At 56.7% G+C, this 25,139-nt stretch overlaps 2 protein-coding genes across 3 annotated transcripts; both read left to right on the top strand.

Moving 5' to 3' along the window:
• Positions 1–847: 847 nt before the first annotated feature.
• NOTCH4 (notch receptor 4) lies at positions 848–22,371 on the top strand. Of its 2 annotated transcripts, none has more exons than XM_040988428.1 (30): positions 848–1,057; positions 1,806–1,887; positions 2,055–2,350; positions 3,483–3,830; positions 3,942–4,064; positions 4,166–4,402; positions 4,504–4,659; positions 5,010–5,204; positions 6,304–6,417; positions 6,795–6,908; positions 6,998–7,120; positions 7,964–8,120; positions 8,941–9,086; positions 9,349–9,501; positions 9,681–9,798; positions 10,055–10,142; positions 10,487–10,640; positions 12,492–12,676; positions 14,224–14,476; positions 14,677–14,789; positions 15,861–16,384; positions 16,837–17,220; positions 17,326–17,501; positions 18,317–18,536; positions 18,731–18,803; positions 18,894–19,032; positions 19,438–19,733; positions 19,932–20,079; positions 20,529–20,626; positions 20,810–22,371. In XM_040988428.1, exons 1-30 carry the CDS (start codon positions 985–987, stop codon positions 21,500–21,502), a joined length of 5,979 nt encoding a protein of 1,992 aa, XP_040844362.1. In that variant the 5' UTR covers positions 848–984; the 3' UTR covers positions 21,503–22,371. The 2 variants fall into 2 exon arrangements, with proteins under 2 accessions (XP_040844362.1, XP_040844361.1); XM_040988427.1 differs by having other exon boundaries at positions 18,731–18,812.
• Positions 22,372–22,821: 450 nt separating this feature from the next.
• Positions 22,822–24,788, top strand: GPSM3 (G protein signaling modulator 3). Its single transcript, XM_040988429.1, has 4 exons — positions 22,822–23,195; positions 23,380–23,482; positions 23,671–23,873; positions 24,115–24,788. Exons 1-4 carry the CDS (start codon positions 22,956–22,958, stop codon positions 24,250–24,252), a joined length of 684 nt encoding a protein of 227 aa, XP_040844363.1. The 5' UTR covers positions 22,822–22,955; the 3' UTR covers positions 24,253–24,788.
• The last annotated feature ends 351 nt before the right edge of the window (positions 24,789–25,139 follow it).

The following is a 25,139-nucleotide window of genomic DNA, read 5'->3' as shown; positions in this document are numbered from 1 at the left end:
CCCAGATGTCCACAACAGCTAAGCTGGGTCAGGCAAAGACAGGAGCCAGGGGCCTCTTCTGGGACTCCCACATGGATCCAGGGCCATCCTCGGCTGCCTGCCAGGTGCATTAGCAGGGAGCTGGATCAGGAGCGGAACAACCAGAAATCAAATCAGCCCTCACGCATCACAGGCAGCTGCCTAACCCACTGCGTTACACCGGTCCCTTGGACATCGTGCCCTGACTGCCTCCCACAGACTTCTGCAGTGGAGGAAAGCAAAGATGGGGGCGTGGAAGCTTCCTAAATGCAGTGTTTTCTGCAGATAATCCAGACTGCGATATTTACAGCAGAGTGTATTCAGTTTCATATGTTCTCTTCCAAAGGACAGCCAAGACCTCCCCCAAACCATTCCACAGAGGGATAAAAAGGAAGCTCTGCAAGGATCCCCCTGAGGACCAAAAGTCCCCAGGGACCCCCACCCAACCTCCCAGGGAGAGCGGTTCCAACCAGGACAACTTTCAGCTCCTCTGAGAAGCATTGTCCCCTGAGAAGACGAACAGGGCAGTCTCCCAGCACCCACTCCTCTGTGCCAGGCCCTGCACCTCAAGCACAGGGACAGCCACCTTGCCACTCCCTTTTCTAGAAAAAGAGAACCCACATCCACAATGAGAAAAGCTGCCACTGCCCCCCAGGGGCCCCTGCTATTGCCTACCCTCCAGCCACACAGCCCAACTCCCCCCACCTCCACTTCCCCAAGGGTTGTCAGAGACACAAAGGCCCCTCCCTCTCCCCCCATGTCCCTCCACTCGCCCCCCCTCCACCATCACTAGGGTGTCCAGGACATTGTGCGACTCAGGAAACAGCTCAGACGCGAGGTTTGCAGCAGGCCGAGCAGGAGGAGGAAGGGCCAGTGGGAGCAGAGGAGGTGGCCCTGGCTCAGTGAGGGCTCTGAGGGTCCCTTCCCGAAGAGGGTCCAGGCTGGGCTGGAAGCACAGGCCCTGGAATGCAGCCACCTCCTCTGCTGCTGCTGCTACTGCTGCTGCTACTGCTGGGTTTCCCAACTGTCATGACAAGAGGTGAGGCAGGGGGTGGGAATGCAAAGGGACCCAGCTCCCTGTGGAGACTGTCAGGGAGGGTGGGGGAAAGGCCTATAAGCCCAGGCCTCCCCAGGGCCCTGCCTGAAGGAACTTCTCAGCCTTCCCATAGAAACAGCCTCCAGGGAGAGGCGACCCTGGCACTGGAAGTGCACAGCGGCTTTGGCTTGGAGCCAGGCATGGGGACTGCCTAGGGGGGCGAGGAGGGGTGCACACCCCAGTCAGCCCTGGAAACAAGAGGCAGCAGGCTCTTGCAGACTTATGGTGGGAAGGGGGCAACACACTGACCACCTCTCAGGGAGGGAGATGAGTGGGGAGCTAGAGATGGAGACTCGGAAGATCAAGGGCCCAGCCCTTTCCCAGCCCAGTTGTCCCCACCCCCCAGATGGCTCTGTGTTAGGCCCTTCCGGGAGGAAATCCCTTCCACGACCCAGCCATTCACCTCCCTCTCCACCCCCCCTCCTGCTCTCTGTTGTCCCGCTTCCGAGGGAGGAGCCTGAGGCGGCCAGAGAACAAACAGGAAGGGGAGGGGTGGGGTTTAGTAACTGGAGGCCTGAGCCATTGAGGGCTCAGGCATGGGGAGCACGTGGGCACAGGACACAGGAGCGTGAAGGACACCCTCTAGTCAGGGCAGGTGTGAAGGCTGCTCTGGGCAGGCCTCCCTGGGACACCTTGAAGAGGAACCCAGAGGCAGCACCTGGCTCCACCTCCTCTCCCTGTCCACCCCTAGGGCTGCTGTGCGGGAGTTTCCCAGACCCCTGTGCCAACGGAGGCACCTGCCTGAGCCTGTCTCAGGAAAAAGCGACCTGCCAGTGAGTGCACCTTGTGAGAGAGACTAGAGAAAAAGGAGGAGGCAGGGTGGGGGGGGTGCAGGTGGGAAAGAGAGAGGAATGAGTGAGAGATGGCAACATGTGAAGGCCTGGAAGGGAGGAGGAGAGGGACCAGTGGAGTGAGCTCTTCCCTCCCGTCCCCTGCCCAGGTGTGCTCCAGGCTTCCTGGGGGAGACATGTCAGTTTCCTGACCCCTGCCAGGACGCCCAGCTCTGCCAGAATGGAGGCAGCTGCCAAGCCCTGCTGCCGGCTGCACCGGACTCCCCCAGTCCCCCCTCTCCGTCAGCCCCCAGCTTCTCCTGCATCTGTCCCCCTGGCTTCAGTGGCGAAAAGTGCCAGTCCCAGCTCGAAGACCCCTGTCCTCCCTCCTTCTGTTCTGAAAGGGGCAGCTGCCACATGCAGGCCTCCGGCCACCCACAGTGTTCCTGCCTGCCTGGCTGGACAGGTAAGTGCCGACAGGGGCAGTGAGGAGGAGGAAGGCCGAGCAGTGGGCTAAGCTGTGAGGTAGGAAAAGCGAAACCGGAGCCTGGGACGTTGGGAGCCTCTGACGACAAAGGCCGTGAGACAACACGCCAGTTCCCTCCTTACCCAAGACTGGCTTTCACCAGGGTGCTTGTGCTGATGGCTAAAAGGTTTATATATTTCCAAACTAGCTGAAATTTTTGCAGAGTACCATGTACCCTTTCAGCACACCATCCCGATTCCTCTCCCAGCTGCTTCAGCCTCCCTGGGATCCAGTAGTCTGAGGGTTGCCCACCTGGCACCCCAGGGTGCCTCCTCACTCTTAGCATCGAGGAGTCCCTATTCTGCCTAGTGGGTGCCCAAGGGATCACCTAGAAAGAAGGTCCCGGTGGGAGGCATAATGGAACTGGGAGGGATCAGCCCTGGTGAGATCAGTGGGAGCCCATCCTAGGGGTGTGACCTGGAAGCCTGGGGCAAGCTCTGGTTTTCAGAGCAGGAGCTTGGGGCGGCCCCGGGGTCCCAAATGCAGGGTTGCATCCTCTCTGCGTCCCTGATTGTCCACTGACAGAGACACTAGCATCCACACTCCATGAGGTGGTTGAGAGGATGAAGGGGGACAGACAGACGATGCTTGGGAAGTGCCCCAGGGACAGGTGCCATGCCCCTCCCCTACTGCTGCGCTTACCACAGTGCCCACGCTGTGAAGCAAGTTTCCTTAGTGCTTTCCAGGTGGTTACACTCAGGACATCAGTGTCAGGGAGCCACAATAGCGCACCTGAGGATCAGGGTCAGCTGTGGCAGTGCAAGGTGCCAGCCTAAGTCTCCTGCCTTCAGACGCTGAGTGGCACCCACTGCCCCAAGGAGGTGACCACTAAAGGAACCCCTTGTCCCCAATTTTCCCAGGCAGGGCCCATTAGCAGTACTCCATCATTAGGTACAAATTTGAGGTTTATGTTTGTTCCTGATATATCCTCCCAGGGCATGGGAAAACTGAGGCAAGGGGAGATAGAACAGAACAAAAAGAAGTGCAAAAACAGAAATAGTCTAGAGAGAGCTGTAACCTCAGATGGGCTAGAACCCAAGCTGGAAAGCGCTCCTTCCGCCCTCTGCCTCAGGTGAGCAATGCCAGCTTCGAGACTTCTGCTCTGCCAACCCCTGTGTCAATGGAGGTGTGTGTCTGGCCACGTACCCCCAGATCCAGTGCCGCTGCCCACCGGGCTTTGAGGGCCACACCTGTGAGCATGACGTCAACGAGTGCTTCCGTGACCCCAGCCCCTGCCCCAAAGGTGCCTCCTGCCACAACACCCTGGGCTCGTTCCAGTGCCTCTGCCCTGCAGGGCGAGGGGGTCCACGCTGCGAGTTCTGGGCGGGATCCTGCCCCGACAGAGGCTGTCTGAATGGTGGTACCTGCCAGCTGCTGCCGGGGACAGACTCTACCTTTCACCTGTGCCTCTGCCCACCAGGTGTGTGCTCTCAGGATTTTCTCACAGCTCATCTCTCTGAGCAGGGAGGGTGGTCTCTCTTAGCCTTGCCCTCCTCTTCTCCCCAACAAGCTGACCCCTTGACCCTGCCAGGCTTCACAGGCAAGGAGTGTGAGGTGAACCCAGACGACTGTGTTGGGCACCAGTGTCAGAATGGGGGAACCTGCCAAGACGGGGTAGGCACCTATAGCTGCCTCTGCCCGGAAACCTGGACAGGTAAGTTGTTTAAGTCACCAGGGGTACAGAGGGCCAGCCCCATGACTTCACGAGCTCCCTGATCTGGCCCTGGTCCCCTGCCCATCCCTTTACCCCCACAGGCTGGGACTGCTCAAAAGACGTGGATGAGTGTGAAACACAAGCCCCCATGCGCTGCAGAAACGGGGGCACCTGCCAGAACTCAGCAGGCGGCTTCCATTGCGTGTGTGTGAGTGGCTGGGGGAGCGCCGACTGCGAGGAAAACCTGGACGACTGTGCTGCGGCCACTTGTGCCCCAGGTTCCACCTGCGTTGACCGTGTGGGCTCCTTCTCCTGCCTCTGCCCGCCTGGACGCACAGGTGTGGGGACAGTGAAGCCAGCAGGCAGGGAGATTCCGAGGGGAGCACTGGAGGCTTCCACTAGGTGGCCTCCGAGAGCCTCACCAGCCCTACCCCTGCAGGCCTCCTGTGCCACCTGGAAGACAGGTGTCTGAGCCAGCCATGCCATGGAGAAGCCCAGTGCAGCACCAACCCCCTGACAGGCTCCACGCTCTGCCTCTGTCAACCTGGCTACTCAGGGCCAACCTGCCACCAGGACCTGGATGAATGTCAGATGGGTGAGGTGTCCCCATACCACACTACACCCTGAGGTCCTGGCCCAGCTTTAGGAACCTCTGCATTGAAATTAGACAAGAGCACACTGGTTTCCAAATTAAGAACTGAGTCCCTCATTTTCCTAGGATTTGTCTGGTTTGGGTGTCTCAACCCTGGCTCTCCCAGACGTACCCTCTTTTGTCTTACCCCATCTTAGAGACACAAGTTCCTGCCCCAGGATTATCTTATCTCCCGGCACCCAGCCTCGTGCCTCCACCCTGACCCTATGCCTCCTCCCTGACCCCCTTCCCACAGCCTGGCCTCTGCATCCTCTGGCCCCACCTCTTGACTCCCAGCTCGTCTCTCCTCCCAGCACAGCAAGGCCCCAGTCCCTGTGAACACGGTGGCTCCTGCCTCAATACCCCCGGCTCCTTCCACTGCCTCTGTCCACCTGGCTACACCGGCTCCCGCTGCGAGGCCGATCACAACGAGTGCCTGTCCCAGCCCTGCCACCCAGGCAGCACCTGCTTGGACCTACTTGCCACCTTCCACTGCCTCTGCCCACCAGGTGCCAGCAGGATGGGGTCTTGGTGGGCAGGAAGGAAGGCAGGATATTGACCTGAGCCCAAGGGACATTGCTCCTCACAGCAAGCACAGCCTTGGGCCAGTAGGGCTCAGTTTCTGCTCCCTCATGCCCAGATGAAAACACGCTAGGAAGGCTAGCACAGATGGAAGTGAGGTTGCACATGGCTCAGTCGACTCTAGGGGGCTGTCTTTCCTTTCATTTTATCATGGAGTGCACAGCCCGTGGCAGGTGGAAGGGCAGTTAAAATTCCTCTGCTCAGGCATCCCAGAACCAGAGTAGCTTGCTTTGCACCAAGTACAGTGTGAAACTCTTCCATGCCTTCTCTTTTCAACAAGCTATGAGTCTACCTTGTCACTACACCTATTGCGCAGAGAAGTGAAATGACCTGTCCAACATCACCCAGCTAGCATGTGGCATTGCCAAGATTCATGCTGGGGGCTCAGTAGTTAGAACCTCTTCGTTGCCTGGCCTCTGGGAATGGAGTAACACCGAAGGATGATGGCTCAGGCCACCCACAGACAAGGCCAGAAGAGTAGAACTGTCCAGAAACCCAAGGCACAATGTTGTAGATAGCTAAGACCTTCAGGGCAAACTCCCTTGATTCAGGGTGAAGTCTAGGAGAGCCAGTGAGGCCAAAGCAACAGAGCAAATGCAGGAACCACACAGCTTCCCGGTGTCCTTCCAGTGCCCCCACCGTGGACTTTCCAACCTGGAGGACCTAACCAGGAAGGAGCAGGAGGGACTCACTCCCTATCCCCAGTCCACCTGGCTCCTTTGTACCCTGGGGAGTCCTCCACAGGGAGCCTGGCTCTGTGTACACAGCACTGTCCCCAGAGGCACCTTCCCCAGCCCGCCTCCCTGTCCCCAACAAGTCCCCTACTTCCTGACCTTTCACCCCAGAAGGAGGCAAAGTACAGGCCAGAGGAGAACAGGAACCCAGGATCATGGAGTTGGGCCCCCAAGCAGATGACAGTGGCTCACTGGGCAGGTTTAGTTCTAGAACACTGGTGTCCTGGGCAGAGGGAGCAGCCGAGGCAGGGCACACCCAGCTGAGCCTCTCCTCTCCAACATCCGGCCTCAGGCCTAGAGGGACGGCTGTGCGAGGTGGAGATTGATGAGTGTGCCTCAGCTCCTTGCCTGAACCATGCTGACTGCCATGACCTGCTTAACGGCTTCCTGTGCGTCTGCCTGCCCGGTGAGCTGCCACACCTGGCCCAGGCCTCCAGATCTCCCAGTTCAGCCCCAGCAACGGCCTTAGGCCCCTTGAGTGAGGCTCTAGCCTGGCCTGGGAGTCGTTGTTTCTGTCCCCCCATCCACCTCATCCCTGTCCTACTAACATAATTGGGTCCTTCCACTCGTACCCCGAGATGGGTTCCATTACTATTCCCCTTTAACAGGAGGGCTGGAGCCCAGAAAGGCTGGAGAGCTGGCCCTGCATCACACAGCTACCTTTTCCATATCTCCCTCCTGTCACCCCATGCTCACCTGCCCTAGGTGTATCCTCTGGGAAGCCCGACAGGTTCACCTCTGTATACCTCATCCTTCTCTCCCCGCCCACTCCCTGCCCCCCAGGATTCACAGGCACCCGCTGTGAGGAGGACATGGATGAGTGTAGAAGCTCTCCCTGTGCCAATGGTGGGCAGTGCCAGGACCAGCCTGGAGCTTTCCATTGCAAGTGTCTCCCAGGTACGCTGAGATTCAGATGCCGGTTGTGGGGAACGGGGTAGGGGCAGATATCTGTGCAGGTCGCTGAGTCTTCCACTGCTGTGCCCCAGGCTTTGAGGGGCCGCGCTGTGAGATGGAGGTGGACGAGTGCCTGAGCGGGCCCTGCCCCCCCGGAGCCAGCTGTGTTGATCTCCCAGGAGCCTTCTTCTGCCTCTGCCCCACTGGCTTCACAGGTCAGCAGGGTTGGGGGCGGTGCAGCAGAAAGGCCTTGAAGGATACTGGAGTCCATTAGGGGTAGAGCAGAAGTCCTTAGTGGGTGTCAGGATGTGAGAACAGAATGCCAATGCCATCCTTTAAAGTTAATTCAGTACAAAAACCACACAACCATGCAGCCACGGGGACAAGGGCAGCGGTCACTGTAAGGCCCACAGTGGACCAAACCTGAATGGCCAGCGGGGGACTCAGGGACAGAGGATGGGCTTAAAGGGCAGCCATGCACCTGCTCACTTAGCAAGCAGCTGTGAGGCACTGACTGCACCAGACAAAAAGTTCAACAACAGAATTGCTGTCCTCAGCGGCTTTAAATCAAATACAGAGACCAGCACTTTCCCTGTTGATTGTGGGCTCAGACAGGTGTTCTGAGAGGGGAATGTACCAGATTCTATTCAAGCCCTGAGGCCCAAACAACCCAGGCTAAAGGGACAGGAAGGCTTCATGAAGGAGGTAATGGCTAAGCCGTGTTGAAAACGGATCAGGAGTTTATCAAGACAGAAGAGAGGCAGTAGGTTTTAGTCGGAGATAACCCTGTGGTCAAAGGCACAGAGGGGAGGAAAACAGCCCACTGAAGGACCTGCAGGAGAGGCAGAGCTCGGATGCAACGGGGTTAAGAGAGAAAGCGAACCATTGTCAAGGGCCTTGTCACAGTGACTCCACAGTGTCACTGTGAGGCAGTTAGATGCTGTCCAGGAGGCAGCAGGGAGCCACTAGAGAGCGGGTTCATGGGAAGTGCACGAGTCATGCTGAAGAAGAGGACAAGGAGGGTTCTGCTTCCTCTCTGACCTGCCTCCCTACCCCAGGCCAGCTCTGTGAGGCTCCCCTGTGTGCCCCCAACCTGTGTCAGCCTGAGAAGAGCTGCCAGGATCAGGAAGACAAGGCCCACTGCCTCTGCCCTGATGGGAGCCCCGGCTGTGCCCCTGCTGACAACTGCACCTGCCACCATGGGCGCTGTGAGAGGTGACTCCCCCCACCCCCAGATTCTCCCTCTTGGTTCCTTCCCCTCAGCCCTCCTCAACTCAGGTGGGGCAGGGCGGGTCGAGGGAAACAAGCAGTAAGAACAGGAAGGAAACAGCCAAGCTTGCAGGGCATGCTGGGGTGGAGACTCAGCCAGGCCATGTTCAAGGAGGAGCTCAGACTTCATGGGGGAAACAGAGCGGAGAGAAGAGCTCCAAGTCCCAGGACCAGCTCATCGTTCACTCAGTGCCACTGAGCTCTGCTTGGCGTGGACACTGTTCCAGGCACAGAGCCACAGAGACAGGAGGCAGGCCACAGGGAGCTTCCACTCCAGTGGCAAATAGAAAGCACATAAGCAGCAAATTAGAGAAGGCACACACACATATATGCATACACGTACATATACACACAAGCATATGCAAACATATACACATACACGTTATGCATAGTTGGATATGCATAACATGCATAAACATGTGTATATATGCATATATGTGCGTATGCATATGCATGTATGTGGATATACAATGCATGCATATACGCATATACCTATACTGGCATACGTGTACATAAACATGCATGTGCATATATATACATGCATGCACGTGCATATAAACATGCACACAGAGATGTCTGTGTGTGCATGTACATATACACACAAGAGAAAGTGAGCAGGAGGAGGTTGTGAAGAGGGAAAAGGTGATGCTGACAGCAATGTCACTGAAGGCTGTGACCAGCAAATGTCGAGGCCAAAGATGTCCAACCCTTAGTAAAAAGCAAGGATTCACTTAAGAGGAGAAACTCTTTTTCTTTCTATGACCAGATCCTCCTGTGTATGTGATATGGGCTGGACAGGACCTGAGTGTGAGGTGGAGCTGGCAGGCTGTGTCTCTGCACCCTGTGCCCACGGGGGCACCTGCTACCCCCAGTCCTCTGGCTATAACTGCACCTGCCCCGCAGGCTACACAGGTGAGGCCCTCTCTAAGCCACAGACACTATGAGCCAGTCACCCTTCCACCTGACCCAGTTAAAGGCAAGGCATGTGTCCAAAGATTCTAGGTCTCAGTCACTACCAAAGAGAACTGGGCATGGGCTGCAGAGGGTCACAGGTGACATGCAGGGTGGCGGTGGTACATGTGTGAGGGAGGGAGGAATAGAAGAGATTGGATGTGGGAGAATAGTAGGGTGGGAAGGAAGGGGGCAGAGGGAAAGACCCACCTGTTTTTCTCAGGGCCCACCTGTAGTGAGGAGGTAACAGCTTGTCACTCAGAACCCTGTCTTAACGGTGGTTCCTGTAGCCCCAGCCCTGGGGGTTACTCCTGCACCTGTCCTCCAAGCCACACGGGACCTCAATGCCAAACCAGCACAGACCACTGTGTGTCAGGTAAGTGTCACTGTGTCCCATGGGATGGAGGGACTGGGCAGGGTGTGCTAGAGCCATCTCCCTAAAGAACTGATTGGATGGTGTGAGCTGTTGCTCTCTGGTGAGGGACGGGGGTGAGTGTCCTGTGTGCAGTGTGAGGTCACAGGCAAAGAACAAAAAGAACCATCACCTCTCTCCAGCACCGTGCCTCAATGGAGGCACCTGTGTGAGCATGCCAGACACCTCCTTCTGCATCTGTGCACTGGGCTTCCAGGGCCCACGCTGTGAGGGAAGGACTCGCCGCAGCTGTGCAGACAGGTGAGCGGAGCAGAGACCCCAGGATGAAGGAAGGGGGTCTCAATCCCCACCCCTCGTCTCCCCACCCCTCCTCTTCCTTTCCCCTTGGGCTCCAGGCTACCTCCAGGTCCACCCCTTTACTCCTGCTTCCCCTTCATCCCATTTGGCCATCTCCGCAGTGGCTGATTCCCAGCGCATCACACTCCCTCCTGCATGTTCCCCAGACCTTCCTACTGCACCTGTCTACCTTCTTCCACCCTGTCCCTGTCTTGTCCAGTCCCTGTAGTAACCAGGCAACCTGCCAAGACAGCCCTCAGGGTCCCCGCTGCCTCTGCCCACCTGGCTACACGGGAGGCAGCTGCCAGGTGAGCTGAGAAGGGACAGGGAGGGCAGGGAGAGCTCCAATCAGTGGGGTTTGGGGGATAGAACCTGGGCATCGGGAAGCTTGGGAGAGAAAGGTATAAGGATCTCTGAGCAGGAGTGCAGGATGAGGTTTGCATGGAGAGGGAAGTACTGAATGAACATCTAACTCCAGGGACTGCGCTGGGCTGGGAATATCAAAGGAAACCAGAGAGGGTCATCGAACCCCAGGCCATTCGGGAGAGAGCTGCAGGAGTTAGGACAGGAGGAGGCATAGTTGGCAGGGGACCACCTCCAGGCTCTCAGATCTGATGTCCTATCCTGTCTCGTGTTCCCTCCCAACCCCCAGACACTGGTGGATCTCTGTGCCCAGAAGCCATGTCCACTCAACTCCCGCTGCCTCCAGGCTGGACCCTCCTTTCACTGCCTGTGCCTTCAGGGATGGACTGGGCCTCTCTGCAACCTGCCACTGACTCCCTGCCAGAAAGCTGCGCTGAGCCAAGGTACCAGCCCGAGGGACAACTGGGGCGCAGAGGAGGACAAAAGGGTGTCCACCAGCAGAGAGGCAAAAACCACACCGACCAGTCATGGTTACTGAGTCCACGGTTCAGCACCCAGGGAAGCCCAGCACAGCTGAGCCACTGTCACATGCTGAACACCAGGTCAGCAACCCCAACCAGCCAGTGAGCAGGCTCCGGTCTACACAACCACCAGGGACTCACTGTGAAACAACCCAGTTGAGTCATGATCATCACAGCTATGCACTCCACCTCACTTTTTGCAAATGAGTTATTTTTTTAGTTATTTGAAAGGCAAAGTTACAGAAAGAAGAGACAGAATAGTCTAACCACAGATTCACGCCTCAAATAGCTACAATGGCAGGAGCTGGGCAAGGCTAAACCCAGAAGCTGTGAACTTCTTCTGGGTCTCCCATATAGATGCAAGAGCCTGAGCATTTGAACCATCCTCTACTGCTTTCCCAGTCGCAGGGAGCTAGCTCAAAAGTGGAGCAACTGGCACTAGTACTCATGTGGTATGTGGCATGGCAGGCAGAGTCTTAACCCACTACACTACAGCACCACCAACCCCCACCCCCCCCACCCCCGACTTCACTCACTTAAGCTCTGGTCTGAGAGGAGCTTGGGAAAGAGACTTGTGAGGTCAGGGCATGGCTGACAGAATCAATCACAGGGAGAGAAGAGCAAAGATGCAAAGTTCGGGAGACACAAGGGTCCCTGGCCAAGCCACACATCCCCACTTGAAGGTTCCCTCCCATTCTTTGATCATTATTTGATCTAAACCAAGGAAACAAGTATTATGTTTGCAATTTCCTAATAAACTTAAAAAGAGACTTTCTGCAGCACTGGCAGAAAGGACATGAAAGAGGGTTCCCACCCGGGATGGTAGCAGCCCCAAACCCTCTCTCATAGGGTCTGGTGACATCGGAACTACAGTCAGGAGCCCTGGGTGATACTCAGAGATAAAAGGGTTGTAAATCTCCTTTTGGACTCAGGAGAGAAACTTTCTCTGGTCCTTATCTAGTTCCAGCCTTGGCTCCCAGGTCTGTCTTACACCGACCATCAGGGTTGCTCATGAGCCCCAAAATTAGTTCAGATAGACAGAGACTAACAAAGGTCAGCTAGTTGATAATCACTCAGCTTGTGCCTTACTGATCAGGCTTCCTATTTGGCTTTTCAGGTAGAGAGAGACATAGATATAGATATAGAAAGTCTGGAACAGCCAGGGAAAAGGCCAACTAGCTCAGCCTGTACTTACTGGCCAGGCTCCCTATTTGCGTTTCCTGGACTTTACTAGGTAGGGTGTAGAGTTAAATTCTTCCTCACTCACTGGGAGGTTGGGGATTTCCCTGCTCACCTGCCTAAAATTTTTCTATTCTTCAGTTGTTAAAATGCAAAGTTCTGTAAAACCATGCTTAATCACTATACACTGCAAAGTTTAAATTGTGGCTTAATTTTCTTCCCCCCCAAAACTTTATCAACTTATGAGTGTTAATGCTAAACAAGATGTAACAGTATAGAAACTTTGATGTTAAGTTTGTACTTAGCTGTTATATATATGATGGATGCTGATGTTGATGCTTGAAAAAAAAGAAAAAAATAATTCTACCCTCAAAATAAAATTAATAAATCTTTTTTAAAAAAGAAAGAAAGAAAGAGGGCTCATGGGGATGGGCGGGGAGGAGGGGGGCAACCTGATGCTTTTATCCTTTGAGTGTCAGCAGATGCTAACTTCCCAAGCTCAGAGCGGGGCTCATGCAGGAGTGTCCACAGCCTCTTTTCCCAAGGTCAGGGGCCCTGACATTTATCCATCTATGTTCTGATTTCTCTTGCCAGGCATAGAAGTCTCCTCCCTGTGCCAGAATGGAGGCCTCTGCGTGGACAGCGGCCCCTCTTATTTCTGCCGCTGCCCCCCTGGATTCCAAGGCAGTTTGTGCCAGGATAAAGTGAACCCCTGTGAGTCCAGGCCTTGCCAGCATGGGGCCACCTGTGTGGCCCAGCCCAACGGGTACCTCTGCCAGGTGAGAGGGTCTAGAGAAGAGTCAGCAGGGGGGGGTGGCAGAAGAGACTGGAAAAGGCTAGATGGGGAAGAGAGCAATAGGGAGCAAGAACCCCACGTGTCCAATTCCTCCTTCCTCCACCCGACACAAGCAGGCAACCCCAGACACACCATTCTACCCTCTGCCCGGGGCCTTCCTCAGCACCTGTGACCAGATCCGTGTTGCATACCACCAGCCTCCCAATTGCTGTCTGCCTCTACGCTGTCCTACAACTTCACTCTGTGCCCATTCCTTTGCCAAAAAGGTTTGGCTGGCCTGTCGCTGCCCTGCCTGATACTCTGGAGGAGTTGCCCACTTCTCTTCAGAACAGCCCAGCACAGCCCAGCACTGACTGCCTCGTGGGCCTCATCTGCCCCCATCCCCCAGCCTTTCAACTCTCTGCCACAGCAGCATAAGCATGCCACTGGCTTCTGGGCACACGACAATATGGAGTCACACCTCCTGGCCTGTGTCCTGGTTGTTGTATCTGCCTGGAACAACCTTCCTCACCCATCTTTCACAAGGCGGTGCCTAGGAAGTGTCCTCAACATCTCCCCCTAATTCTGCCAAACAAGATCCTCACATTAGTGGTCCAAATCCCCAGGCTCAGAGAGCCAAGTTAGGGTTCAAGCCCAAGCCGCCCAAGGCCTGCACTTGGAGCACAGGATCCCAGCTTTCCACAGAAAGCACAGCACAGTTCCCCAACCCCCTCTTTCTTCCCCATTTCCTTTGTGAACATTTCCAAACACATCCAGAAATAACACACCACTGATCAATAGTGACCCTCCCTCTTTCACAGCACACCCACCTCCAGAGCTTTCCAGCCCCCCAGCCTCACTTACTATCTCTAGCCACGCCCCCGTCACCTGTGCCAGCACATTCCTGCACACGTGCATGCCTTTTCAGTGACCCCTTTCTCTCTAGCAGAGCTGCATGAAGCAATCAAATAATGGTTATGGGTTTTGGTTATGGAGCTACAAGTCAAAGTCTCTTAATCTTTCAGACATTGCCATTTTTTCATCTGTAAAGTGGAGATCAAATGAGGTCATCCCCATAAAGTGTTGCTGGGAAGGCTTTTATAAAGTTCTGTGTAAAAAATCATGCAACAAACGCCATCTCTGGTTGACTAAGAGCTTTGTAGAAACAAGAATGATCTCTAGTTTTCTTGCTATTCCTAGTTCTTAAAACAGTGTCTGGCACCACATAGACATTTAATAGCTGCTAGAAACTTGTAAAGTATGAGAAAGCTTCGTGTGCTGGTCCAGAAAGGAGGTTTTTACCAAAACAGAAGCTGAGCTGAGAGACTCTGATTGTGCGGAACTGGGGAGAGTTAAGTTGTGTGCTGCTGCATGATCATGGGTCATGTGGTGTTGAGACAGAAGGGTCAATCCGTGCATGGCGGTGAGGGATGCTGAGTCGGCTGATACTGTTGAGCTGGAAGGCAGGCAGCCAGGCAGCTGACCTGAGCTGGATGCCTCAGAGTAGTGTCCAGGCTTACCTGTGGGTTCCCTGCCTGACTCTGCCTGCAGTGTGCCCCAGGCTACAGTGGACAAAACTGCTCAAAGGAACCTGATGCCTGTCAGTCTCAGCCTTGTCACAACCATGGGACTTGTACTCCCACACCTGGAGGCTTCCACTGTGCCTGCCCTCCAGGCTTTGTGGGGCTGCGCTGTGAAGGGGACGTGGATGAGTGCCTAGATCGGCCCTGCCACCCTACTGGCACCTCAGCCTGCCACTCTCTGGCCAATGCCTTCTACTGCCAGTGTCTGCCTGGATATACAGGTGAGTCAAGGCAGATCTTGGAGATCCCTACAATCCTGCCCCATAGGCAGCCTTGGCATCTCGCCCAGCCCCTTCCTCCACACCCAGCCCACAGGAGATGCCCCAGGAGGCCTTTGCCTCTCCAGCTTCTGCTGGGTCAGCTCCTTGAAATGAGGCAGGGACCTGCTCAATGTGATGCTTGCTCTTCCCCCGACACACAGGGCGGTGGTGTGAGGTAGAGACAGATCCCTGCCAGAGCCAGCCCTGCTCCCACGGAGGGTCCTGTGAGGCAACAGCTGGACAACTCCCAGGCTTCACTTGCCACTGTCCCAAGGTAAGAGACTACAAAGCTGCTTCCGCTGATGGAAGGCAAGGATGGCTGAGCCAGAACCTAGAGGGAGGCGTGGGGACGCATCACAGTGCACACTGCTGCTGGGGTCAGCCAACTCAAGAGCACAGTGATGCAGTCTCCCAGTAAGCAGTGGGGAAGGCAGGATCCACTGGTAGAGTGGACGGAATGTTCAGAAATCACAGATGTCAAAGGGACAGTAGCCAGCTCCCCCAGGACGAGCTGGGCAGCTTAGAGACGTTCTTTAATTCTCTATATGTGTTCATGGACATCAGATGCACGAGCTTGATTATTTCATCATACACTCACATTGGTCTGTTCCTGGCATTCATTAAAAAAATTTATTTTTATTGGAAATGCAGATTGACAGAGAGAAAAGCCTTCCATCTGCTGGTTCACTCCCCAGAGGGCCACTAGGGGTGGAGCTGAGCCCATCCAAAATTAGCAGCCAGAACTTCTGAGTTTCTGATGCAGGTGCAGGGTCCCAAGGCCTTAGGCCATACCCCACTGCTTTCCCAGCCTACAAGCAGGGAGCTGGATAGAAAGTAGAGCTGCCAGGACACAAAATGGCACCTCTGTGGGATGTCAGCACTACAAGGCAGAGGATTAGCCTGTTGAGCCAACACACCAGCCCCTTTGCCTGGTATTCCTATTTTCTTATTCTCACACTTTAATATCCAGGAACATACCCAATTACAATATTAACAACTTAGAGCTACTTAACGTTCTCCTCTATGCTGTTCTCCCTCAAGAGGAAGACATTTAATTCTATCTCCAAGCATTAAGATGATATGTTAGTTCCTGCCTGTTAACTATGTAGGCTTCTAGGACTTGCATTTTGATGCTGTAGGGACATGGCTGTATTCACCCATCCTTACAAGATGTCCTTGTGGTTCGAACACCCACAGAATGACTAACTTGATGGTCTCCAGGATCCTCCATATATATGAGAATCAAGGCACCTCTGTGCTATCCTAAATCAGGGTAGTCTGCATAGATGGGGAGTACACAGAGCAACACAAGGGCTGCCCTTACTGTCTCTCATCCTCTCCACAGGGTTTCGAAGGCCCCACCTGCAGCCACAGAGCCACTCCCTGTGGCCCCCATCACTGCCACCATGGAGGCCTGTGCCTGCCCTCCCCTAAACCAGGCCTGCCACCCTTCTGTGCCTGCCTCAATGGCTATGGGGACCCTGACTGCCTGACTCTGCTGTCCCCTCAAGGCTGTGGTCCCCCATCTCCATGCCTACATAATGGCAGCTGCTCAGAGACCCCCTGGCTGGGAGGCCCAGGCTTTCGATGCTCCTGCCCTCCTGATTCCCCTGGGCCCCGATGTCAGAGGCCTGGCACCCAGGGGTGTGAGGGCAGAGGTGGAGACGGAGCCTGTGATGCAGGCTGCAGTGGTCCAGGAGGAAACTGGGATGGAGGAGATTGTTCTCTAGGGGTCCCGGACCCCTGGAAAGGCTGCCCTTCCCACTCGAGATGCTGGCTTCTCTTCCGGGATGGACAGTGCCACCCGCAGTGTGACTCTGAAGAGTGCCTGTTCGATGGCTATGACTGTGAGACTCCTCCAACGTGCACGTGAGCTTAAACCCTTGGGAAGGGGAAAGCTAGAGAGGGCAGTGAGGGGAGGACAACAACCATGGGTGCCCCTGAGGTAAAGTGAGGCCTTAGCCTCCAACTTAACCACCACCGTGGAATGGGCATAGTGGGGTGACCTGAGGTCTGGTATGGGGCCAGGCCTTTGTCTGGGCTCCTTGACCCATGGGAGGTCAGGCTCCAACTCTGCCTCCCAAACAGTGCCTTGGACCCTTCTGTAGGATGACAGGGAGCTTGACAGGGAAGGGAGACTGGCAGGCTGAGGAGATGGGTGTACATGGACACCAGAGCAGGTGCACGACCATCCAGAGCATCACAGCTGCCTCTGATCAGCAACTCAAGTTCTAGAGGCCAATGTCAGAAATTCTCCCTGGGGGTAGAATGGGGAGTCTGATTTCTGGAGATCCTGAGTACCCTTTCTTCTCATCCCACAGTCCAGCCTATGACCAGTTCTGCCGAGATCACTTCCACAATGGGCACTGCGAGAGAGGTTGCAACACGGCAGAGTGTGGCTGGGATGGGGGGGACTGCAGGCCTGAGAGTGGGGATGCCAAGAGGGGGCCCTCCCTGGCCCTGCTGGTGGTGCTGAGCCCCCCAACCCTGGATCAGCAGCTGCTTGCCCTGGCCCGGGCGCTGTCCCTGATTCTGAGGGTGGGACTCTGGGTAAGGAAGGATGGTGATGGCAAGGACATGGTGTTCCCCTATCCTGGGGCCCGGGCCGAAGAGGAGCTAGGAAGACCGCAGGACCCCTCTCATCAGGAGAGGGCAGCCCCTCACACACAGCCCCTGGGCAAGGAGACAGACTCCCTCAGTGCTGGGTAAGATGCTGAGCAGAGGGTGGGGATTGAATGCTAGTTTGTTTTTCTTAATGGGGGCAATGGGCAGGAAGGGTGTTAGAGACTGACACTGGTTCCTCTCTGCAGGTTTGTGGTGGTAATGGGTGCAGATTTGTCCCACTGCGGCCCTGAGCACCCTGCATCCCGCTGTCCCTGGGACTCTGGACTCCTGCTCCGCCTGCTGGCTGCCATGGTGGCGGTAGGGGCCCTGGATCCTCTGCTGCCTGGGCCTCTCCTGGCTGCTCACCCTCATGCAGGCACCGGTAGGTGATCCCTCCACCTGCCCTCACCTGTGCGCCCAGGCCAGCTCTCATGTGACAGGCAACATAGAGCCAATGGAACAGGGCAACCAGAGCCCGAAGTGTGCTTTGTGAGGACTTCACCTCCTTCCCCCTCCTTCCTTCCAACCCCAGCTCCTCCCACCACTTGGTTCTGCAGTCTCATCCTTAGACCCCTAACCTCTTCAGCAAGCCTGGCCTTTGGCTTCATCTTTTTTGTTTGCTTCATGATTTATTTTTATTGGAAAGGGAAATTTTTACACAGAAAAGGAGAGAAAGTTCTGTCTGCTGGTTCATTCCCCAAGTGGCTGCAACAGCCAGAGCTGAACCAACCCAAAGCCAGGAGCTTTTTGGGAGTCTCCCATATGGGCACAGGGTCCCAAGGCTTTGAGCCATCCTCTACTGCTTTGCCAGAATACAAACAGGAAGTTGGATGGGAAGTGGAGTATAGCTGGGACACAAACCGGTGCCCATACAGAATGCCAGTGCTTGCAGGTGGAGGACTAATCTGTTAAGTCATCAGCCCAGCCCCTCCTGCTTATCTTTACTGAGAGAGAGTACCCAGAGTCTATCAGATGATTCAGGGCACATGAACGAATACTGTCTCAGGGGGATGCTTACATGTGCGTACACCTATGCACTGTGATGCTGGTAACTCACTAATCCTCCCTGTACCCCCTGAAGCAGGCACTTTATCTCCTTGTACAGAAGAAGAAACAGCCAAAGAAGGGCTCCTGCATCTGCCCAGAGGTCTCACAGGCATGGCCAGGAATGACCTCTTTCACTCTTGCTTCCACCAGCGCCCCCCACCACCCAGCTCCCCTGGCCTGTACTGTGTGCACCCGTGGCTGGCGTGCTCCTCCTGGTCCTTGGGGCTCTTCTGGTCCTCCAGCTTGTGCGGCGCCGACGCCGGGAGCACGGGGCCCTCTGGCTGCCACCTGGCTTTACTCGCCGGCCTCGGACCCAGGCAGCTCCCCGCCGCCGCAGGCCCCCGCTGGGCGAGGACAGCATCCGCCTCAAGTGAGAGTGAGGAGGAGCCCAGGCTCTGGGGGATGAGGAGTTTGAGTTCTCTCTGGTCTCTAAGGATCAGAAGTGATAAGAAATAGCATTGCAGATATTGATGAGGGGAGGGAGAGAGGGGCAGGAAGGCTGCTGGCTAGCACAAAAACCCTGATGGTCTTAACTCCAAGGATCCTTTACCAACCCCCTTCCAGGACACTGAAGTCAGAGGCAGAAGCCGATGAGGATGGAGTGGTGATGTGCTCAGGCCCGGAGGAAGAGGAGGAGGTAGGCTGGGCAGAATGGTCCAGAGCAGGTGGAATGGGGGAAGCTAGAAGCGTATGAACAGCCTTTACAAACCCTCACATGCATTCCCAGGCTGAAACAGCAGCATCTCCCTCCACGTGTCAGCTGTGGCACCTGTCCGGTGGCTGTGGAGGGCTCCCTCAGGCAGCCATGCTAACCCCTCCCCAAGAGTCTGAGACGGAGGCCCCCGACGTGAACACCTGTGGCCCTGGTAAGTGAACCAATCTAGACAAGAAAAATGGAAAATAAGTTATCAGAGCTACAGAAATCAGACAATAAAGAGGCTCATATCAGGGGCTGTCCTAGCGGAGTCTTAGAACTGCATCACCGGGGGACTGGTCAGGAACACAGCTGGCTCAGAAATGAGAACAACTGTGGGCCCACCAAGTGAGCGTGACCCAGACTCCAGTTGCCCTAGAACCTTAGGGAGTGTGGGCTGCTCAGCTCCTTTCACAGACCAGGAACCTGAGATAAGTTAGCGAAAACCACACAAAAATTCACCACCAGTATTTAGCTTCCCAACACTCCAGCCGTGCCTGTCTGAGCCTTGTGTTCATACCTCCCCGTCAGTGTGTCCTCTGGTCTGACCCATTGCTCATGTGTTACCCACACACAGATGGAGTGACCCCCATGATGTCAGCAGTCAGCTGTGGAGGAGTAGAGTCCAGGACCTTCCAGGGGGAATGGCTGGGGGGTCCTGAGCCCTGGGAGCCTCTGCTGGACAGGGGGGCTTGTCCCCAGGCTCACACCGTGGGCACTGGGGAGACACCCTTGCATCTGGCTGCCCGATTTTCCCGTCCAACTGCTGCACGCCGCCTGCTTGAGGCTGGAGCCAACCCTAACCAGCCAGACCGGGCAGGGCGCACCCCGCTGCACACTGCTGTGGCCGCAGATGCCCGGGAAGTCTGCCAGGTCAGCACACACGGGGTCTACGAAGGGAAGGGGGGCAAAACTGAAGCATAAACCTGGGCTGAAACATCCTCCAGAAGGAGAATGGATGTCAAATAAGCACAGGGAGCTAGATATGGTTTGAGGAGGTGAAAGTGTGCAAGACCTGAACGAGCAGCTCAGGGTACCCCCCGATGTCACGGGCCTTCTCTGTCCCCACAGCTCCTGCTCCGCAACAGACAGACCGCAGTGGATGCACGCACAGAAGACGGTACCACGCCACTGATGCTGGCTGCTCGACTGGCAGTGGAGGACCTAGTGGAAGAACTGATCGCAGCCCGGGCAGACGTAGGGGCCAGAGATAAATGGGGTATGGAAGGGTGCTAAAGAAGGTGAGCAGATGGGGACAGATGCGGGATGGCAGGGAGCCCAGCTGGAGGCTGGACACTCCCTTGGAACCCTGCTGTCACGGTGGTGAGCCTGCTGTGCAGTGGCAGTAAGGAGCCATCCTCAGCCATCCACACTGCTCTGGGACAGAAAAAGCTGATGGAGGACAGTGCCTGTAGGAAAAGAAAGGGGCCTCGTGGGAGGTGGTCTCCCGGCTCCAGCGACCCCAAAACAATGCCCCATTGTCCCTCCCGCGCGCCAGTGACGTCATCGGGCCAACGCTTCCGGCCTACCAACGGCGGTCGCCGGGGCAACCCTTTCCGCCTTCCACAGATCCCAGTAGCCCTCCCTCCAAGGCCAGAACCCGTGAGAAACCGGAACCCTGGCGTCTCCCCCATCCACGGCCTGACAACCTTCTGCATTGTCCCCTAGGAAAAACCGCGCTGCACTGGGCTGCCGCTGTGAACAATGCCCGCGCCGCCCGCTGCCTTCTCCAGACCGGAGCCGATAAAGACGCCCAGGACAACAGGGTCAGGCCGGACAGGGCCCCTCACACACACACAAAGCGGGGTGCTGGAGAGATGAAAGCGCGCGGGGAGAATGCGAAAAGTGAAGGGGGTGGGACCAGCGGCCCAGCAGGAGGGGTCGGGAAGGAGCTAGTGCTGTGGGCTGGGCCTTCCCTGACTAGGCCCCTGACGTTTTCTCCTTGACAGGAGCAAACACCGTTGTTCCTGGCGGCCCGGGAAGGAGCCGTGGAGGTGGCCCAGCTGCTGCTGGTGCTGGGGGCGTCCCGAGGGCTGAGGGACCACGCCGGAATGGCACCCGCCGACATCGCCCGGCAGCGGAACCACTGGGACCTGCTGACGCTGCTAGAGGGGGCGGGGCCGCTGGACGCGCGTCACAAAGCCACGCCGGGCCGCGAAGCCGGCGCTCTCCCGCGCGTGCGCACTGCGTCGGGAAGCTTGCCCCCGCGCGGGGGCGGGGCTGCGCCGCGCAGCCGGACGCTGTCCGCCGGAGCAGGCCCGCGAGGGGGCGGAGCCTGCCCGCCCCCGCGTCGTGCGTCCGTGGACTGGGCAGTGCGCAGGGGCGGGGCCCACGCGAGGGGCCGCAGCCAATCCGGAGGCGCTGCGGGCGGCCCGCCCCCGCGCGGCCGCGGGCTCTCAGCAGGCATGCGCGGACCCCGGCCCGCCCCTGAGGCGGTGAGAGGAAGATGCGGGGTCGCGGCGGGGTGCAGAGCCACGGCTTCCCCGCAGGACTGGCCGTGTGACTGGGTGGCCCTGGGAGCCGGCGGGCCCGCCTCCTGCACGCCGACTCCGCCTCTCTGCCTGACTCCGTCGCCGGAGCAGGGATCCCCTCAAGTGGTCTGCTCCGTGCCCCTGGACGCGGGAGGAGAGAATCCGAAATAGAAGGCTGGGCGGGGAGCAGGGACTCAAAAGATGACTACCCATTACATGTCAGGCAGCCTGACTCTAAAATCGAGCCCCCAAAGCCTCCACTGCCCTCAAATGGAGGATAGGTATTTATTATTGAGCACCTGCCATGTGCCAGGTGCTGTGTAGAGGCTGTCCCTTGGCCAGGGGCCACTCCAGCTGGTAACTCCTTGTATTCTCCAACAAAGAAACTATTGCAGAGATGAAATCACTCTTCCAGCCAAAGCTATTTAAGAACCCCAATTTGTCCGCAAAAATAAATAAAGGCTCATTTACAGTGTTATTTTTTTCTGAAGGGGTGGAAAATGGAAGGGCAAAATAAAAGTGCCCACAGTGTCTTCTGAATTGAGGTACAGGATTTCGATGGGGTCGTGAGGAAAAATAAGTTTGCAGATTTAGGGCCTCATCTGGAAAAATTCTGCTAGTTCAGGGAGACCCCATTCAAACCTTTTCCCTCATCCAAAGGCTTGTAGGATGGCGAGAGCCGTCTTAAAGTTTATCACCCTTTGACCCACCTTTAATGTTAACAGGCCTAAGACAGAGGCACAAGGCATCTTGAAAGCCAAAAATAACCAGACTCTTTGCCAGCTGCTTTATTACAATTAGCCCTCACAACTCAATGAGGTAGGTGTGACTAAAACCCCAATTTAACCTTTCAGAAACGGACACCGAGATTTTACTTGCCCAAAATTGCAGGCATGGAGTGATAGTGCCAGCTCTCATCACATTCCATGTTCTAGGTCATTCAGCTCTGAAACCCCAAACACAGCAGGTTGCCCTTCAGTGGTCCCAAGGGCCCGTTTCATGCCCTCTTTGGTGCCAATTAGCCAAAGATGGAGCAGGGGAGCTGGTCCCCTCCCTTTTCCATCTTTGCACCCCTCATTCCTGCCCAGAGAACCTCTCCCCACTGCACTGCAAGTGGTTCCAATGCACTGTGTCCCTGAACTTGACTGTGAACACCTGGAGGGCAGGGACTGTCCCTCCACGAGTTGCTGAAGGCTCATTGTGTGTCGAAACCATGATCAGGGGTATGTGCATTTGTTTGAAAGCCTGGGTCTGGACCCTCTGCTTCCCATGGAATCAGGTTCCTCCCTGTCCCAAAAGGCCTGTCAGGGAAGTTAGAGCAAGTCAGTTCCTGCATCAGGGTCCCTCTCAAGGAGTGAAGGGAACAGGCTTGGGGGGGGGGGTAGATTCTGGGGAGTGAAACCACTTCCTGTGTAACTAGTTCCTGTGTTGACAGAAAAAAAATGAAAGGGGGGGTGGAGGAGGAGAGCCAGAGTTTGGAGTGCTACTGAGGCTCTGGAGAAGGGAGGTCCAGGAGTCCTCCTCCACCAAGAGCTCCAGGACAAGCCCTGTGGCTGGAGAAGTTTCTCCCCGCCTCTGTGCTCCCCTGGGGAGAGGTCAAAAGAGCTGTTTGGGTGGGAAGAGAATGGAGGAAGTTGACAGGGATGGGCGGAGCCCGTTGGGGGGGCTGACCAGGAACCCAGCTTCCTGCTCAATACCCAGACATCCAGCCCCCAGTTCACCCCCACCCCTTCCAGCCCCCACTCCTTTCAGGCACCCTAAGTTCCTACCCTTTTCCCAAATACCAGCCACCCCTCCCCCATCTGTCTCTCCCCTCCAGGGGATGGAGGCTGAGAGACCCCAGGAGGAACCGGATGGTGAGCAGGTGAGCTGGGCACCGGGCTGGGGAGGCAGACCCCAAGAGCGGAGGGAAGACCCACGGCTGAGCCCCAGTGTCCGCTGGCCGACAAGGGCCTAGGCAAAGGGGCAAGAACAGAGGTACAGAGAGACTGGCCCCATCTGAAGCTTATCCCACTCCCTCCCTGCTTCCGGACATCTCTTGGCATCAGGACTCCCCCCAGGATGAACAGGGCTGGCCCCCTCTGAACTCCACCCCTCGGCCTTGGCGGTCTGCTCCTCCGTCTCCCCCTCCTCCAGGGACCCGCCTCACAGGTACCCCTGGACCCTGCTGCCCTCCAACACCTTGACTACATTCCCAAAGCCCACTCCATGCTGGGACCTCTCCCACTTTCCTCTGCTCTAACCCCAAGTCTCTAACCCCTTACCCTGTCCTCACCTGCACCCTGTCCTCTCTCTCCTGGCTTCTCTGGGTCTCTGAGCCATTCCACTCCTTTCCCCAGCCCTGGGGCCCCGCTCGGCCTCCCTGCTCTCCCTGCAGACCGAGCTCCTTCTGGACCTGGTGGCTGAGGCCCAGTCCCGCCGCCTGGAGGAGCAGAGGGCAACCTTCCAGGCCCGCCAGAAGCCCCCAAGTGCGGCTCTCAGCCCAGCAGCCCGGCCTCTGGAGGACCGGGAGCAGCTCTACAGCACCATCCTCAGTCACCAGGTGAGGACCCCTCCACACCCGGGGTGATGAGGGGCAAGAGTCAAGCCTGTTAGTCCCTCCATTTTCTTTTGGGCATTACTCCTTCTGTCCCTTGCTCTCTGCCCCACTCCACTGTCAGACACCAGTTCCTCCACTCCAACCATATTTTCTCCACCACCCACCCCCATACCAACCTGCACTGCCATCAAGGAACACCTCATCTTCACACCTCCCCAATGCACCCTCTTTCCCACTCCTCCAGTGCCAGCGAATGGAAACCCAGCGGTCAGAGCCTCCCCTCCCTCCAGGGGGACATGAGCTGCTGGAGTTGCTGCTCAGAGTTCAAGGTGGTGGTCGGATGGAGGAGCAAAGGTCCCGGCCACCCACACACACCTGCTGAGGCTCAAGCGCCTCATGAGCCTGTGCTCCGTCTTGGGGCACACAGCTGGACACCCTGCTTGGTGGAGGTTACCAGAGACTGGAAGACCCCGCAGCAAAAACCTCTCTGTTGGTTGTGCTCATCACCATCCCTGAGGACCAGAGGGGATTAAAGTCCTCAGACCCTGGGACTAGGAAAGGCAGATGGGCCTCCAGCTCCCTCCCCAAGTGCAAGAAGTAAGGCAGGAAGTAAGCCAGAGGAGGCCAGTGGCTAGGAGCAGGTGTCCAACCACCAACCGCAGTTAAGCTACCAGGTATGGCTGTGGGCTCAGACCACCTCCCACAGAAAGGCGCGTCTCCGGAGTTGTGCCCTGAGCTGGCTCAGCCCTCTATCCAGGCAAGGAGAAAGGGAGCAGGGTGGATGTGCTGAACAGAGACCCCGTCCACCACCCTCCTCCCCAGGCCTGGGTGAACCCTCAGTCCTGCACACGCTTCCCTACCGCGGTTGTGGGTCTGTCTGATGTCGGTTGTACGAATAAATGTGATTCCTCCTCTGGACTCCAATGTGATGTGTACGGGGGTGGGCGGGGGTAGAGGGTGGCAAGGTGAGGCCAGAGGCCGCCTCACTCTCCTGTCTGGCCAGAGGCCAGCTCCCCTCCCTGGCTGCTTAATTACTGGCTCATTAAGCAGCGGCTGGAGACCTTCCTAATTATCTCCCCTAGCCCCCTCCCATGCTTTTAATTAAGTAGAACAGGGAGGGGAGTCATTAGAACAAGAAATATGAACTGAGCGGGCTGTGAACCCAAGCTTTGCGCGGCCCGAGCTCTCATCTCGCAGACCCAGGCCTCGGAACCCAGCAGCGAGCCCCCCATCCCGCGCACGCCCCTAGGGGGCCTGGTCGCAAGGCGG

Source organism: Ochotona curzoniae, unplaced genomic scaffold (genome assembly GCF_017591425.1).
Source record: "Ochotona curzoniae isolate NIBS_2020 unplaced genomic scaffold, NIBS_Ocur_1.0 contig_4862, whole genome shotgun sequence".
NCBI classification, from domain to species: Eukaryota; Metazoa; Chordata; class Mammalia; order Lagomorpha; family Ochotonidae; genus Ochotona; species Ochotona curzoniae.
The sequence above is the reverse complement of the archived record's forward strand: the minus strand, read 5'-3'. Positions and strand labels throughout refer to the sequence as shown.